The 13,666-nt window shown below is 40.0% G+C and overlaps 1 protein-coding gene across 1 annotated transcript; it reads left to right on the forward strand.

The window, feature by feature from the left end:
- The first annotated feature begins 8,702 nt into the window (after positions 1-8,702).
- LOC108894934 (prostaglandin F2-alpha receptor-like) lies at positions 8,703-12,049 on the forward strand. Its single transcript, XM_018693578.2, has 3 exons — positions 8,703-8,767; positions 9,207-10,015; positions 11,512-12,049. Exons 2-3 carry the CDS (start codon positions 9,221-9,223, stop codon positions 11,824-11,826), a joined length of 1,110 nt encoding a protein of 369 aa, XP_018549094.1. The 5' UTR covers positions 8,703-8,767; positions 9,207-9,220; the 3' UTR covers positions 11,827-12,049.
- The last annotated feature ends 1,617 nt before the right edge of the window (positions 12,050-13,666 follow it).

The raw sequence follows: 13,666 nt of genomic DNA on the forward strand, positions 1-13,666 counted from the left end.
GGTGGCCATGTTCGAAATAGATGGATGATCATATTGTCAAAAAAACTGAAAGTAGCATAGCACAAAGCACATTCAAGGCAAGGCACAAAACATTTCAATCATTTCAATCTCATTAGGCAGAAATAGTCACAACACAGCAGCCATGGCTAGGCACCTCCAATACACAGCAGAGAAAGAGAGGGGAGAATGTAAAAGTCAGTGTGCATGTTTGTGAGAAAGCGGCACAGCAACCATTCAAAACCACAAAGAAGAAAAAGAAAAATGAGCCTTACTGGTTCGTAGATCTACCTGTGGAAAGAAAAAAAAAACTTGTTAGAATAAGTAAAGTAGAATAAGTAAAGCCTCAAGCCAATTAATATCTGTGTGATATAAAAAAGTACAGACTTTATGGAAACTTTAAAACAACAAAAAAAAAAAAAAAAAAAAAAAAAAAAAAAAACAGGACATTATATGCTGCAAAGGTCTGTTAAACAGGTTACTCTAAACATTAAAGTTAATGAGCCTAACAGGAACTAGCACACCTGACCACAATGACATTGTCACTATGCTACGTGGCTATTAGCTACGTTACAGGCAATTCTTACCTTTCTGGGTGAGTTTTAAAGGACGAAATTCTCCTGGCATCTTTTTCCCCTACACCTTACAAGAGGGCATTGTCCTGTTTAAAAAAAAAATTTTTTTAAAATAGTGTGTTGTTTTTCAACCTTGAAACTCTGCGTGGTATTTTGGAGAGGTGGGAAAAGAGGCACAAACAGGAGGAATATCATCAAAATGACTCAACTGCCCAAAAAGTTTTTACAAAGAGAACAAACATCTTAAAACCGTGTCAGTTTCTAGTGCAATGTCAATCTCATGCCACTTACACTGGTGATTTCATCAACAGGAGCAAATCAAGTGCAAGAGAAAATGAAAACCCAGTGGCTAGACCATGCTTACTCTGTAAATAAACTCTTGACAAAAACAGGAATTTTACCTCACAAAACATAGAGCTGCTAAAATACCACTGTCTGATTGGTTAAATAGTTTGTGCTACTTTTATTTAAATCACACAATAACACAAACTAAAAGATTGAGGCAGTGGTTATCCAGCAACTCTGCTGTTTGTTAGTGGTGTCTGGTGGTGATATATAACAATGCATCTGGTTAAAAAGAATTTTACTCTTTAATAAAAAGGCTGCTCTGTAGGAATCCTATGTTTAATGTTGTCAGACAAAGCACTTTAGTAGGCATAGTAGAAGCACAAATGCTCAGGTGAATTACAATGCAGCAGCTGTTTGGTGGCGGGTGCAACGCACGCATTCAATCCCACCTGTGTAGGCCTCTTTCCATTTTCCAAACACATTTTCTCTCTTAATTTAATCCGTTCATAACTAATAAAGGACTACAGCGTTGCGCGTTAATTCCGTGTCCCTCTGAGCGACCACACACCGCTCTGATAATATATATGGACGCTTGATAAAAACAGTATGTAACACGCTGCCTTCATTCCCACAGCGCAGTTTAATTGTTTATTCTAAACAAACACAATAAATTACAGCCTTTCCGAGCCTGACACGCGCCGACACACCTGCCGGCAATGACATTACGCCACCCTAACTCGCGGTTAAATCAGAGGCATCTCTTACTTTTCTGAATAAGTTTCAGAGCTCCTCCTGTTGTTGGACGCGGTCGTCACGGTGTCTCTAAACTTTCAGACACGTTTGCAGACAAGGGCATTTTCGCTGCCCGGGGTTTTAAATTTCAACCCATGACGCCTCCGACACCGCGCTGAGCTCGCGACGGTATGCCAATGTCGGCGTCTGACGTCATTGTTATAGTCGAGGCGCATGCGCATACGGTGATGCGTTAAAGAATCACGGAGGGTTGTAAAAACCTAAACTCCAGAACGAAAATCCATTGGCTGTTATGCACATGGACCGTTTTACCTCCCCTCCTTGGATTTTTGTGTTTGTTGGACTTTTGACTTCCTACTGAATGGTGCATCTTTTGTTGGCTTTTGTTTTTTCTGAATTGTTCTTTCAGGCAAATAACCTCATGTCTTGCAGGAGAAGTCCATCATCCACAATTAAAACTGCCCTCTCATGCCAGCAGTGCTTGACTGGTCCCTGTGGTTGGTTCCTGTCCCTTGTTGAGAGACTGTCCAGCATAGAGTCAATGTAGATCTTAGTCCATCCATCATGTCATTGTCAGCACACGTAGCACCATCTTTGAGTGGGGAGCAACAGATTATGTCGACTGGCTTTTACCAGATGTGTGTGTTATTGTGAGACTGTCCTCATATAAAAAACAACCACATATGTTGTTTGTGCAAGCACTTTATTACGACCCACAGTTTAGTATTCTTGTGAAGCAACACCCAGTCACTGTAGTAATTATGACATCTATTAAGTAGGTGTAGTATCAATAGTGAAAAAGTCCACACTAGAAGGTGGCTGGAGTGGATGGTCAAACAAGCATAAGAACTTCACGTGAGAGACCTGGGATTGGTTCCTGTTTAGAACATCACAGTTACTATTGTTTCTTTTAGCCAAAACCACTTTTCCTGAACCTTAACAGGTACTTTTTTTTGCCTAAACTTAACCAGGTCTGTTTTTATGCCTAAACCTAATTGTTCTATAACGCTGACCTCATGTGTGTTAGTGTTACCATATGGTTGTATGAGTTGGGAGACTTTTTGGTAATTGTGTAAAATTACCACATTAAAGTATAGTATATTTTTGGATATGTCATGTACACACTTTTCTTCTACAGTTAAAACTCCTTCGTCTTTTGTAGGCTTTGATTTACATTTCCATACACTGTTGTAGAGTGAGCGTTATCTGCTTAGAGAGCTTGAACTGTAAACAGTAAATTTTAATGCAGTGGAAACAGAAAATATTCAGTTTTCAATAACATAATCATCTATCACATCACATCACTTCTGTAATTTTACTTTTACTTAGTAGTAGTTGAGAAAAGTATGTCACAAAAATTCCGTAAAATATACGAGTATGGGTATAAATAGCTCATTGTCAGATACAGATTCAGTTATCACAGAATCTGTTAAGGTTTTATGGATCTCTAAAGCTGAGGAATTGTACAAGATGTTACAAATCTTTTCACCTTAAACTCAGCAGATGGAGACACAATAACAAAGATTTTCTTCCTTAACCCTGTGTCGACGAACACGCAACACGCTGTCCTGGTTTACAAAACTGCAGATCTTTCAGAAGTTGAGATAAATGATCAAATGTCTTGTCTCTTTACTCCAGGGCAACTGTGTACAATGTTCCCATAATGCTCCTCGCTAATTACAGCTGTATGTCTTGTGATGGGTCAGCATGTTTGTTTTTCTGTGAGGGCCACTATGTACTCTGTGAACAAATGAACCTGACTGTCCTGCTGGCTTAATGTTCACGCTGCTCACACGAGGAATCATTCTGCACAGCAGAATAATTCTTATGTCAAGTTAAGTTGGCAGACTCAGTGCAAGGCCCATTCCAAGTAAACAGAAGAAAATGAAAGAAAGTACAACAACCACTGCATTTAGCATTTTAGCGTCTAAGCATTTTCTTATTTACCTCATCAAACATCTTGACGTCATTTTTTTTGTGAGAAAATGGCGCTCAGATGTTAAAGATAAGGAGCAAGCAGTGTTGAAGGGGTTGAGGAATCAGAACACTAAGATTAAATACCCCTGATAGATGGTAACACCACAAATTTTGCCTGTCTGAGTCAGATGATGCCTAACTGTAGTCTTTAACAGAGCTCCATGCCTTTGTAAAGGTCAGATCTTAGGTTCAGTCTGACAATCTCTGTGGGACTATGAATGAATCTCACACACACAGTTACAAAACACCTGCTCCTCCAGTTTCCCTAATGTCTGTTTTGATGCTTGGTCATCTTGGAGGCAAGCCAGGAACTGACAGCACGTCCTCTAATTCTCAGTTGTTTGCCGTCACATAATTCAATTGCCACTCAAGTGTTATGACATGACACAGTATGATCAAATTTGTGTTATGTCTGAACACTAGGGATACTTGAGCTGTTTGACCAGGAAAAGGTGGAAATTTGAGGTGATTACAGCATGAGGAAGCCAACCTGACCTGAATCCAATCTGCTGAGGATTTTCTTTTTCTGCTTTCATCAGTTGTCCCTTCTCGGCTTGATAAATAGCTTTGACACATTTTGCAACTTCCTCCCATGGCACCAACTCTGCTCCATTAACAGTTTCCAAAAAATGAGGGAAAATCTTTTGGTTAGAGATTGGGTAACACGTGGAGAAAAGAAATGATGAGAAGAGACAAGATGAGTGAGAGCAGAGGAACAGTAGCTTTCTTACCTGTGAATCTTGGCACAGGAGTATTTTTGTGATTAGATGGAGATGCGGGGAAGCAAGCGACAGTGCTGCTGGCAAAAAGCCTGCATTATGGGTTATTTTCCCATCTTGCTCAGTCTACTCCCAGCTCCATCTGTGCCCCACCAACGCAGTCAGTCTATTACAGCAGCCCCATTTGATGCAGTCGAAAAAAAGAATGTAATTGCACTTCCATGCCTGTGCTTGCCTTGCATTGTGACCAGCCACTTCGCTGCTCGTCATTACACCATACAGCAGACACTGTATGATACCACACTTCAAGGTGCAATGTCACCTGGGAGAAGATTTCTTTAGGGAGTCACCTTGTTGGGTAATTTGTGACCATTAGGCTACACGAGAAACTTTAGAAGAGGGTTTCATTAGCACATCGAGAGAGACATTCTGTCTTTACAGAGAGAGCAGACGTTCAGTTTTAGGTTTTAGGTTTTAGTTTAGTTCTCAGTTTGTGTGAATGAAAAAGAAAAGCTTCTACTTTTTTATTTTGTCCCTTCCTGGACTCTTTTAGTAGCTGTTTAGACTCTATGAAAAGTATTTCTACATGCAATAATTGAGGGGGCTCATTGTCTGTGTGTGAAACAAACAGAGGGAAGTTCGAGAGGCCATAAGATTTGTGATCAGCTGAGGTAATTTGTCAGTTCACAGATGAATAAATCATTTTTCACTTTTTGAGCCTAATGTTTCTTTGACAGCTGTGGCCACTGCAATTAACCATTAACTTGTTTGTAATCTAAGAGGTTTCATATTTATAGATTGTTTTGTGTGTTTTTTGACCCTCGAGAGACAAGACATTTTGAATTGAATTGAACTGAATTGTTGAAACTTTTATTATTTTCTCTATTCTGAAAAGGAAATAGTGTTTCCGAATAAATAGATGAATGAATAAATAGATTCTTATTCTTATTCTGATTCTTATCTTTGACCACTTGTACACGATGAGGTATAATGCTGTTTTCAGGTAAGAAATGTAATGGGGTTTTGATAACAGTACAAAAAGTTTTTTTTTAAGTGTTCCAGTAAGTGTTATTTTATATATATATATATATATATATATATATATATATATATATATATATATAAAATTCATTTAGTATATTTAGTAACTAACATGATAGAAGCAGTAGAGGTTGTCTGGTCAGCTTGACAATGACAAATCTCAAAATCTCATGATTTTTCCTTCGTTTTCCACCTCCCACAATCTGATATAGATTGACCCTGGCTCTGACTTTCCTCACTCTTCTTTCCACTTAGTTATAATTGCTGAAAGAAGAAGCAACAGAGAGTGAAGAGGGCATTTGACAGAACTTCTGTTGAGCAAGAAATTAAAGAGGAAATGAACTTTTGGAGGATGGAGTCAGCATTTCTTCAAACTTCAGGCATGATAAAGCATTAAAGTCCTTCAGGGTGCGGCAATAACTAGGATTTGGGAAAAAAATTCTCGTGCCTTATCAAACTTAACTTCAACTTTTATGCAGAGGAAATGGCAAGCTTAATATGACTGCCCCAGGACGATTATGGTTGGAAATGCAGTAAAATGACACTAAAATGCAGCAGCACAGAGTTTAAAATATATATAAGATGAAAAGGGTGGCTGTGTCACTTTCTATGTGCAAAATACAACAAAGTTCAACGACATTTAGTTCAATTCATTTTCCAAATGATAGAATGTATTGAGGATGATGAGAGATTTGGTTTACATGCACTTAGATGAAGTGGCATTTGCTTTTAGCCTGAAGTGTGACCCAGAGGTTGTCTGACTCTGTTCCCTGGCACCACGGTTACTACTCAGAAATGGTTTTGTTAAGCTATTCCAAGCCTTGATGGTATCAATCAATATTCTGGCCCTGGAGTCTATGGGAGTGATAAGCTTATAGGGTCAGTGACTGCACACTCTTGGGAACTTACTGTAAATTAACAGATGCATGTGTCCAAGTGATCAATTCTCTCTGCTGCTTTTCTCCTCTGTCGTATGAAGGTGACTCGGCTCCCTCATCAGAGAAATCACGCAATCATTATCTAAAACTCAAAGTTTCCTTCCTGCCAGGACAAAACATCACTCAGACATATCCTGTCTGGATAGTAAGTTGTTCCCAAAGCCAGGGCAGGGCTATAACTGAGTGCTTAAGTGTGTGTAAACAACTACTGCAAACAGATGGTTATGTTTTGTTGGAAGAGACTATGTCCAGAATAGAATTGAGTTTGTAGTCAAATGAAAATATAATTTAGGGAGATATATGGAGTGGGCAACATGAGCAGCCAATAAAAAACAAAACACAGTCCCACTGGAGATGAGATGAGCCAGGAGAGGCTGGAGGAAGACAGAGGGAGGTGAGAAGGAGGACAGAAAGCCAGAGCTATGGCTTATGGCTGAGCCTAATATATTAAGATTAGTGTTTTAACATGATGAATATGAATGCTGAGCTTTCTGAAGGTGTCACTGGCCTGACGCTGAGAGGGAAGAGTGGGCATCACTGTCCTATGACAGTGGCTATTCAGGCCTCTTTTTGCACACGTTATTGTGTCGTTTGATTTGATTTTCAATGGATAAAATTGCTATTTTGTCCATCATCTACACAGCAACCCACAAAGACAAAGTGAAATTATGTAAATTCATTAACAATGTATTTTATTAAAAAATCCAACATGACTGATTATGGAGATCCACAGTTTTACAATGGATACTGATGATTACTGCATGTGCATGCAGGGGTGGATCCACACCCACCTCCCAAATTAGAAGAATGATGAACTGTTAAGTAAACAGTCCACTTGATGAACACTCAACCCTTTCCTTCCGGAGACTCAAGAATGAAGTCTCATCAGATCTTCTTTATTGATAGATCACATCATAATAATCAACAGGAATCTCTCAGTCACTTAATATGTGTGTACGGAGTGTTCACTCTTATCTCCATTGAAGGGTAAAATCTTATGTATCCATCCTGTATCTGCTTCAGAATTACATGCACTCCTCTCTAACACGTCTTACGTTATCTGTCAGTGATTTGCTCTCTGCTGGCTCAGATAGAGTAAGGAGCTCCATTTGCTTCATTTACTCGTAATTTAGAGCAACTTGTACTTCCCCCTGACCTTTCTGCATTTTGGAGCCATTTTCTCTCCCTTTTTATGGGACTTTATCACATTTTATTTCTTAGCTGCCCCTTGTCTGTCTGCAGTGTTTAAGTTCATGTCTGCTATCTGACTCAGGTCTTTGTAAGCAAAGAGACTCATGAAAAAAAGCTGCAACACTTTAAAATGATATAATGTAACTTTGAACAAATGAAACCAGCACAACTTGAGAAAATGTGTAATGTAAGTGTGTGTCTGTAACACCTCAGGCCTGTTGATCTCCAGAGCAACTTCAACCTCACAGTTTATATGAAAAGCTCTTTAATCTCTGACATTAAAAAAAGAAAACAGATGCAGTTTATGAAAAAGGGATAAAATACACAGTGCAGGTTTCATTTTGGAAATAAAAACTCAGCAAAAAATGGACTGGTAAAACCAGTATCTCTTTTTCAAATGAAGCATGCCTGCCAACATCCTTTTTGCTGATCACGGTGGCTGCATAGCCGGAGGTTATTCAGAACAACTGTAGCATATTAGGCCATAATAGGTCTGCCTGCCACAATAAAAGGATATTACTAACACTATGTCCTGTCTAAGACATCAGCATATTGTCTTGGTGTTGCAAAGAAACTGCACATTTTAATATTTTGACATCAAAACTCAGCTTACTTTGACATTGCATAATACATAGAATTTCAGACATTCTTAAGAGAGTGAAAACATATGAACTTCAGACATTACAAAACGTCTAGACAATAAATCTTTACCACTGTCTTTTTTGAAACGTTGCGACTGAAACATTAATGAATCTTTTTTTTTTTAAAGGCACCTTATCAAAACAAAGCTTGATTAATTTTGGACTTCTGTTTTTTGTTTTGTTTTTCCCTTTTCTTCTTCAGTCGGTAATTTCCTGCTCGCACTGTTCTTCTATGGTACATTAATAAGTTGTTAATAACCTGTTTAGCAGGATGATCAAACAACACGATGTGACAGAAAGGAATAAACAGTGATTTCTTTATAAATAGAAATACAAATGAAAATAGTGACCTGTTTGATGAGTTTGTCCAAACATACAGACACATAAGTTTAAAATGGGGCAGTCCTGCATGAATTAATGCCAACTTTGGTACACACAGTGTCCACATACAAAACTATGCAGATTTCTTCAGAATGCGATGAGCGTGCACAGCCTCTCAGGTTGCATTTGAGTTTGAACTGATGAGTCGCAGCAGACTGAAGCTCGTCTGTGCGCTCTCATTGAAACTTGGCACCAGCTGAGCGCACACACGGAACAAGTGGCACAGATCACCGTCTCGACAGGAGGATCGAAGGAGAGCAGTGTCGGTACGTTCAATGGCATTCATTGCTCTGCTGACCGGACGTCACTTTTATGTTTTATTAACTATAATTAAAGCCAAAGAGTGAGGGGGGCTGCTGACTTATGGCGAGTTGTGTGGGAGAAGACCAAACCTGAGGTAAGGGACTGTACCAGATATTGAGCATTCTCTTTAATTACGACAGTTACAGGAGTTGGAGAGAGAATTTTTTTTGTAGTAAAATAATATTTTTCGCGGCGATTGACCAGTGATGGGGAAAGTGGCTTTCAATGCATTTCGGTGGTTACGCTCCGAAGATGAATCGTTGTGGGTGGAAATTAATGCGTAATTAGTGCCGCGCAGTATTTACAATTGCAAAGTGAGTTTCAAAGTGAGTAAGTCACACTCAAAACTGTGCACTGTATCAACTTTTATTCCAGCCTATCACCATTTTCTCTCTCCTTCAGGTCTCATTTCCACCATGTCAGCCAATGAGAGCTCAGAGTCAGGCTGCAGGTCAGAGGTCAGACTGGACAACAGCACCTGCACACAGAAGGAGCTGTCCGTCACCCCCTCCGTCATCTCCATGACTGTGGGCATCTTCTCCAACAGCCTTGCCCTATTCATCCTGGCCAAATCCTACAACCGCATCCGGATCAAGTGCAGGGCGTCCTTCCTGCTGTTTGCCAGCAGTCTGGTGGTCACTGACCTACTGGGTCACCTCATCAGCGGCTCCCTGGTGATTTTTGTCTACAGCTCTCGCAAGAAATGGGAGATGTTTGACCCTCACCGCATCGTGTGCGGCGTCTTTGGGGCGTGCTTGGTGTTCTTCGGCCTGAGCCCCCTGTTCCTGGGGAGTGCCATGGCGGTGGAGCGCTGCATCGGTGTCACAAGGCCCATCTTCCACTCCACCGTGCTGGCTCCCCACCACATGAAAAGGCTGCTGGTTATCACATGGCTGCTCCCTGCCCTGGTGGCTGTGCTGCCTGTGCTGCTGCAGAGACCCTACGAGGTTCAGATCTCCAGGAGCTTTTGCTTCTTCCACACGGAGAAACCCAAAGACTGGCTGGATGTGTTCCTGCCTCTGCTTTTCTCTATGCTCGGGCTGCTCGCACTGCTGCTCTCCATTGTATGCAACGCTCTGACAAGCTGTGTTCTGCTGCAGGCCAGGCTGCGCCGCAAGCATCACTGCAGGGGCACTTCTTACCACACAGAAATGATCTGCCAGCTCCTGGCCATCATGTTGGTGTCTTGCGTTTGCTGGGGCCCATTACTGGTAAGTGCAGGCTGACATTGTAGGAGCTCACTCAAGGTGTTGGGTCAGGTAAGAATGGCTTATTTCTTACCAAGAACAGGAGTTGGAGCTACATTTTCATCCATGCTTATATTAATTGATCTCAGTTTGTTGGTTATTACCCATCTGTTAATACATTTACATTTCCGCATTCTATTGCTTTGATGATCTTTAAGCTATCTGCTAGTTGTCATTTTGGGGCTTTTGAGCATCTCTAAGTACAAAGTGACTGTCACAGACAGTGAAATAGGTTTTGATATATGACAGAAACCTGGTTGGTCCCATTATTTGTGATGAAAATATGAATAGTTTTTCAAAGGACAAAAAATACTGCTGCTTTGTATTTGAAATCTGTCCATCCATCTTAACTCCCTGCTGTTGAAACTCCACTCATTTATCACAGCAAGACCCAAACACTTCAGTAGCTTACTGTGCAGCCTCGCCTCCGAACTCCTAAAAAACTGTAGTATGTGCAGACCCCTGGAGCACCCACCCCCACCCCCCTTACACACACATACACGCACCCCTGCCCTTCAAAATATCCACTCCCCTCTGGTTGAACAAGACATGTATTTTAAGCTCTTACTCCTCCAAAAATGTGCTCTCTATGACATAGTCCCTTCATACCTCTTATTGCTGCATCTCAGAGTAAAAGCTCAGTAGCTCAATACACGGCAAATAGATTTTATGGTCCGCTGCAAATAAACTTTAGGGTATCTAAAATCTGTTTCCCATCAAACCTGCTTTGTTTAATGACCAATTTGCACCAAACATGGTATGGTGCACACAGCGCAGAGGAGCTTGGGAAACACTGCGCTATTATTTTGAAAGTCTGGATAAGCACCTCGGCTGCCGTGAGCAAACTTTGTGATGGGTGTGACTCCGTACATAATTTGTCATAATGAAAGTCCAATGAAAACAAGCATCTGTATGTTTGCCAACTGAACATGACTGAGTGAGATTGAAGTGATATTTTAAAAGCAAACACTGTTCGGTGAGAATCAGTTTAACAGTTTTATTCTCACTGTAACTTTTTAAACTTTAGTCAACAACTGTTGTTATTTCTGAGTCATCATGTGAAAGATGCCTGTGTATTGAATCATTGCACATTTGCGGAAGATAATGAATGTCTTGCTCAAGAGAAGATGCCTGATGATTGAAACCATCAGTCTCCAAAAGACGAGCTGGAAAACATAGTTGCAGCTTTATAAAAGATTATTCCAAAAAATCATTAGCATATTTTACAAAAACAGTGAGGGCAAAGCAGGAGGAAGCCATCAATCACTCAAATTTCTTCAATTAAGACTTAGAGATTTGCGTAAATTCTGTTGAATAATTCAGTTAAGTGCTACCTAATCTGTCCAGAACAACCAGTGTTAATTATTTATTTGTATATTTCTGTCTATTAAGGTCTGCACTGTAAGTATAGCTATAGTGTTTCAACTCCTTCCTTCATTATTTTATGACCACTCCACCAGATTCATGTCATCATTCTCAGCACCAGAGCCACAGACGAGCCCACGTCCCTCACTCTGCTGACGGTGGTACGCATGGCCACGTGGAACCAGATCCTGGACCCTTGGGTCTACATCCTGCTGAGGAGAGCTGTTCTGAGGAAAATCTTCAAGTTGTCCCACTGCTGCTGGGGTTCAACGTCTCAAGACCTGCACAGCTGGCAGCGCAGCATGCTCCGGAGCTCCATTGAGACCAGCAACTCTGGTGCCGGCCCGTCTGCCTGCCACTGCCTCAGCAGGTTACCTCCTCCAGATACTACGATCAAATCAATTACCTGAACCCTGGTCTGGATGGTTCTGATCTGAGGACTGAGAAAAAGACCGGAGACAGCTGTGAAGATGTGGAGAACTTTGTTGAAATAGGATCATCTGGAATATTGTGCACACTACATAATGAAGAGTCTGTTTCATGTTGCAAACTGATCACCATGAAGTAACAGTATTGTGGTGTATTGTGTACTTTTTGTATTTAACTTTCAGCTCTGTTTTATGCTGCATTCACTCTGGCTTGTGCTTTTTGTATAGCAAAAGCTACTGTCTTTATTATTAATCTGCTGAAATTTACACATGGCAGCTCCAGGCTATGCCTATTTTTATTCTTATATATTTAAGTGTTAATGATTATATCATACAGATAGTATTGAATCATCACAGTCTAGTTGTGTGTTAATGATGTTTTTTTACTGTAACCTGCTGATTTATTACTTGGAAAACTATCTATCTATCTATCTATCTATCTATCTATCTATCTATCTATCTATCTATCTATCTATCTATCTATGTCATGTCAGTCTGTGCTCTGCTTCTAGGTAATATGTACATTAAAATATGATGCTCTGCACAAGTGTTTATATAGTGCGTCATCTTCCTCTCATGAAATTTCTTCCATTTCTCTGGGCTAAACTGTGTAATAAAGCTGAAATGGCAAAACAAATAAAAAACATTACAAAGTAATTGAACGCTATTAAAATGTTTGTCATAATGGGTGAGAGGTGTGTGTGTTAAGAGGGATTTCTTTTCCACCCAAATCATCATTTAAGGAGAAACTCTGTTTGGAATAATTCTGTCCTTTTACAGTGTTCACTTGTAATCAACTATGATTTAGTAATTATAATCAATTACTATTAATTAAATGGTGCATCATGAAACAAAGTCAAATAATGATTGTCTGGGGGCAATCACAGCCCCTACTGCTGCTCTGTGGGGTGAACTTTGATTTCTCAGGTTTTACACTGTTTACACACCTTTCAAAGTCTTAATGATAATAACAATGATCAGAAAATGGAAAATGTGAATATTTTCAGTAAAACAGAGAACAAATAAATTGTGAGGTTGAATATGATAGGCAGACATGCAAATGGAAAAACAAAAAGTAAACATAAAATAAATGATAAAAAATAATTGTTTTTTTTCTCATTACAGTAAAATCCACCTATTTGATAAGTTAAAGACATCATATGGAAACTGAGTTATAATTTGGCAGATGCATCTTTAATTGTATTTTTTTTACTATAAGTTTTAAAGTGCACTAATTCAATCAGTTGATTTGCAATACTTTTAGATATATATCAGTTTATTGATTATAATTAAACGCTGTAAAAATCTATAATTACTCCAGAGGCACATCACAGCCTGGTCCATTGTTTCTGAAGTTTCTTTGGACCGTTTTATACTTTTTTTCCGCCATAAAATCTTATCTGATATTGAACTTGTCGTCAATCTTTTAAACTATCAGGTTAGATTTTGGGTGAACTGTTATTTTATAGTGGACTGGCGTTTATTCGTGTAGTTTCTAAAGTGACCTATAGGTGGCAGCGTGGTGCACAAAGTCCTCCAGCCGGTCGGAAACGGAGAAGAAGAAGGAAAAATAATCCATATGGTACGTGACGTAATCTCTTCCTCATAACCTCCATCTTTCAGCAGCGCGCGCGCGTGTGTGTGTGTGTGTGGACATCTGAGCAGGTTTGTGATCGTAAACGTCGGTTTGTTTGAGACGCGCGGGGTTTGTGGAGTGTGTGTGGTGGGAGCGGAGCAGTCGGACAGAGCAGAGCAGGGACACAGTGTGTGTGTCTGTGTCTGTGTGTGAGTGTTCAGTCTGTTAGGCCCCTGTGTTGTGTTT

The sequence above is a fragment of the Lates calcarifer genome, unplaced genomic scaffold (genome assembly GCF_001640805.2).
Source record: "Lates calcarifer isolate ASB-BC8 unplaced genomic scaffold, TLL_Latcal_v3 _unitig_3907_quiver_2014, whole genome shotgun sequence".
NCBI classification, from domain to species: Eukaryota; Metazoa; Chordata; class Actinopteri; family Centropomidae; genus Lates; species Lates calcarifer.

Excerpts from the sequence above, each read along its gene's own strand:
- LOC108894934 (XM_018693578.2), top strand. The coding sequence starts at position 9,221 with ATGTCAGCCAATGAGAGCTCAGAGTCAGGCTGCAGGTCAGAGGTCAGA. Across the intron at positions 10,016-11,511 it reads TTTGCTGGGGCCCATTACTG|ATTCATGTCATCATTCTCAG; the intron begins GTAAGTGCAGGC and ends CCACTCCACCAG.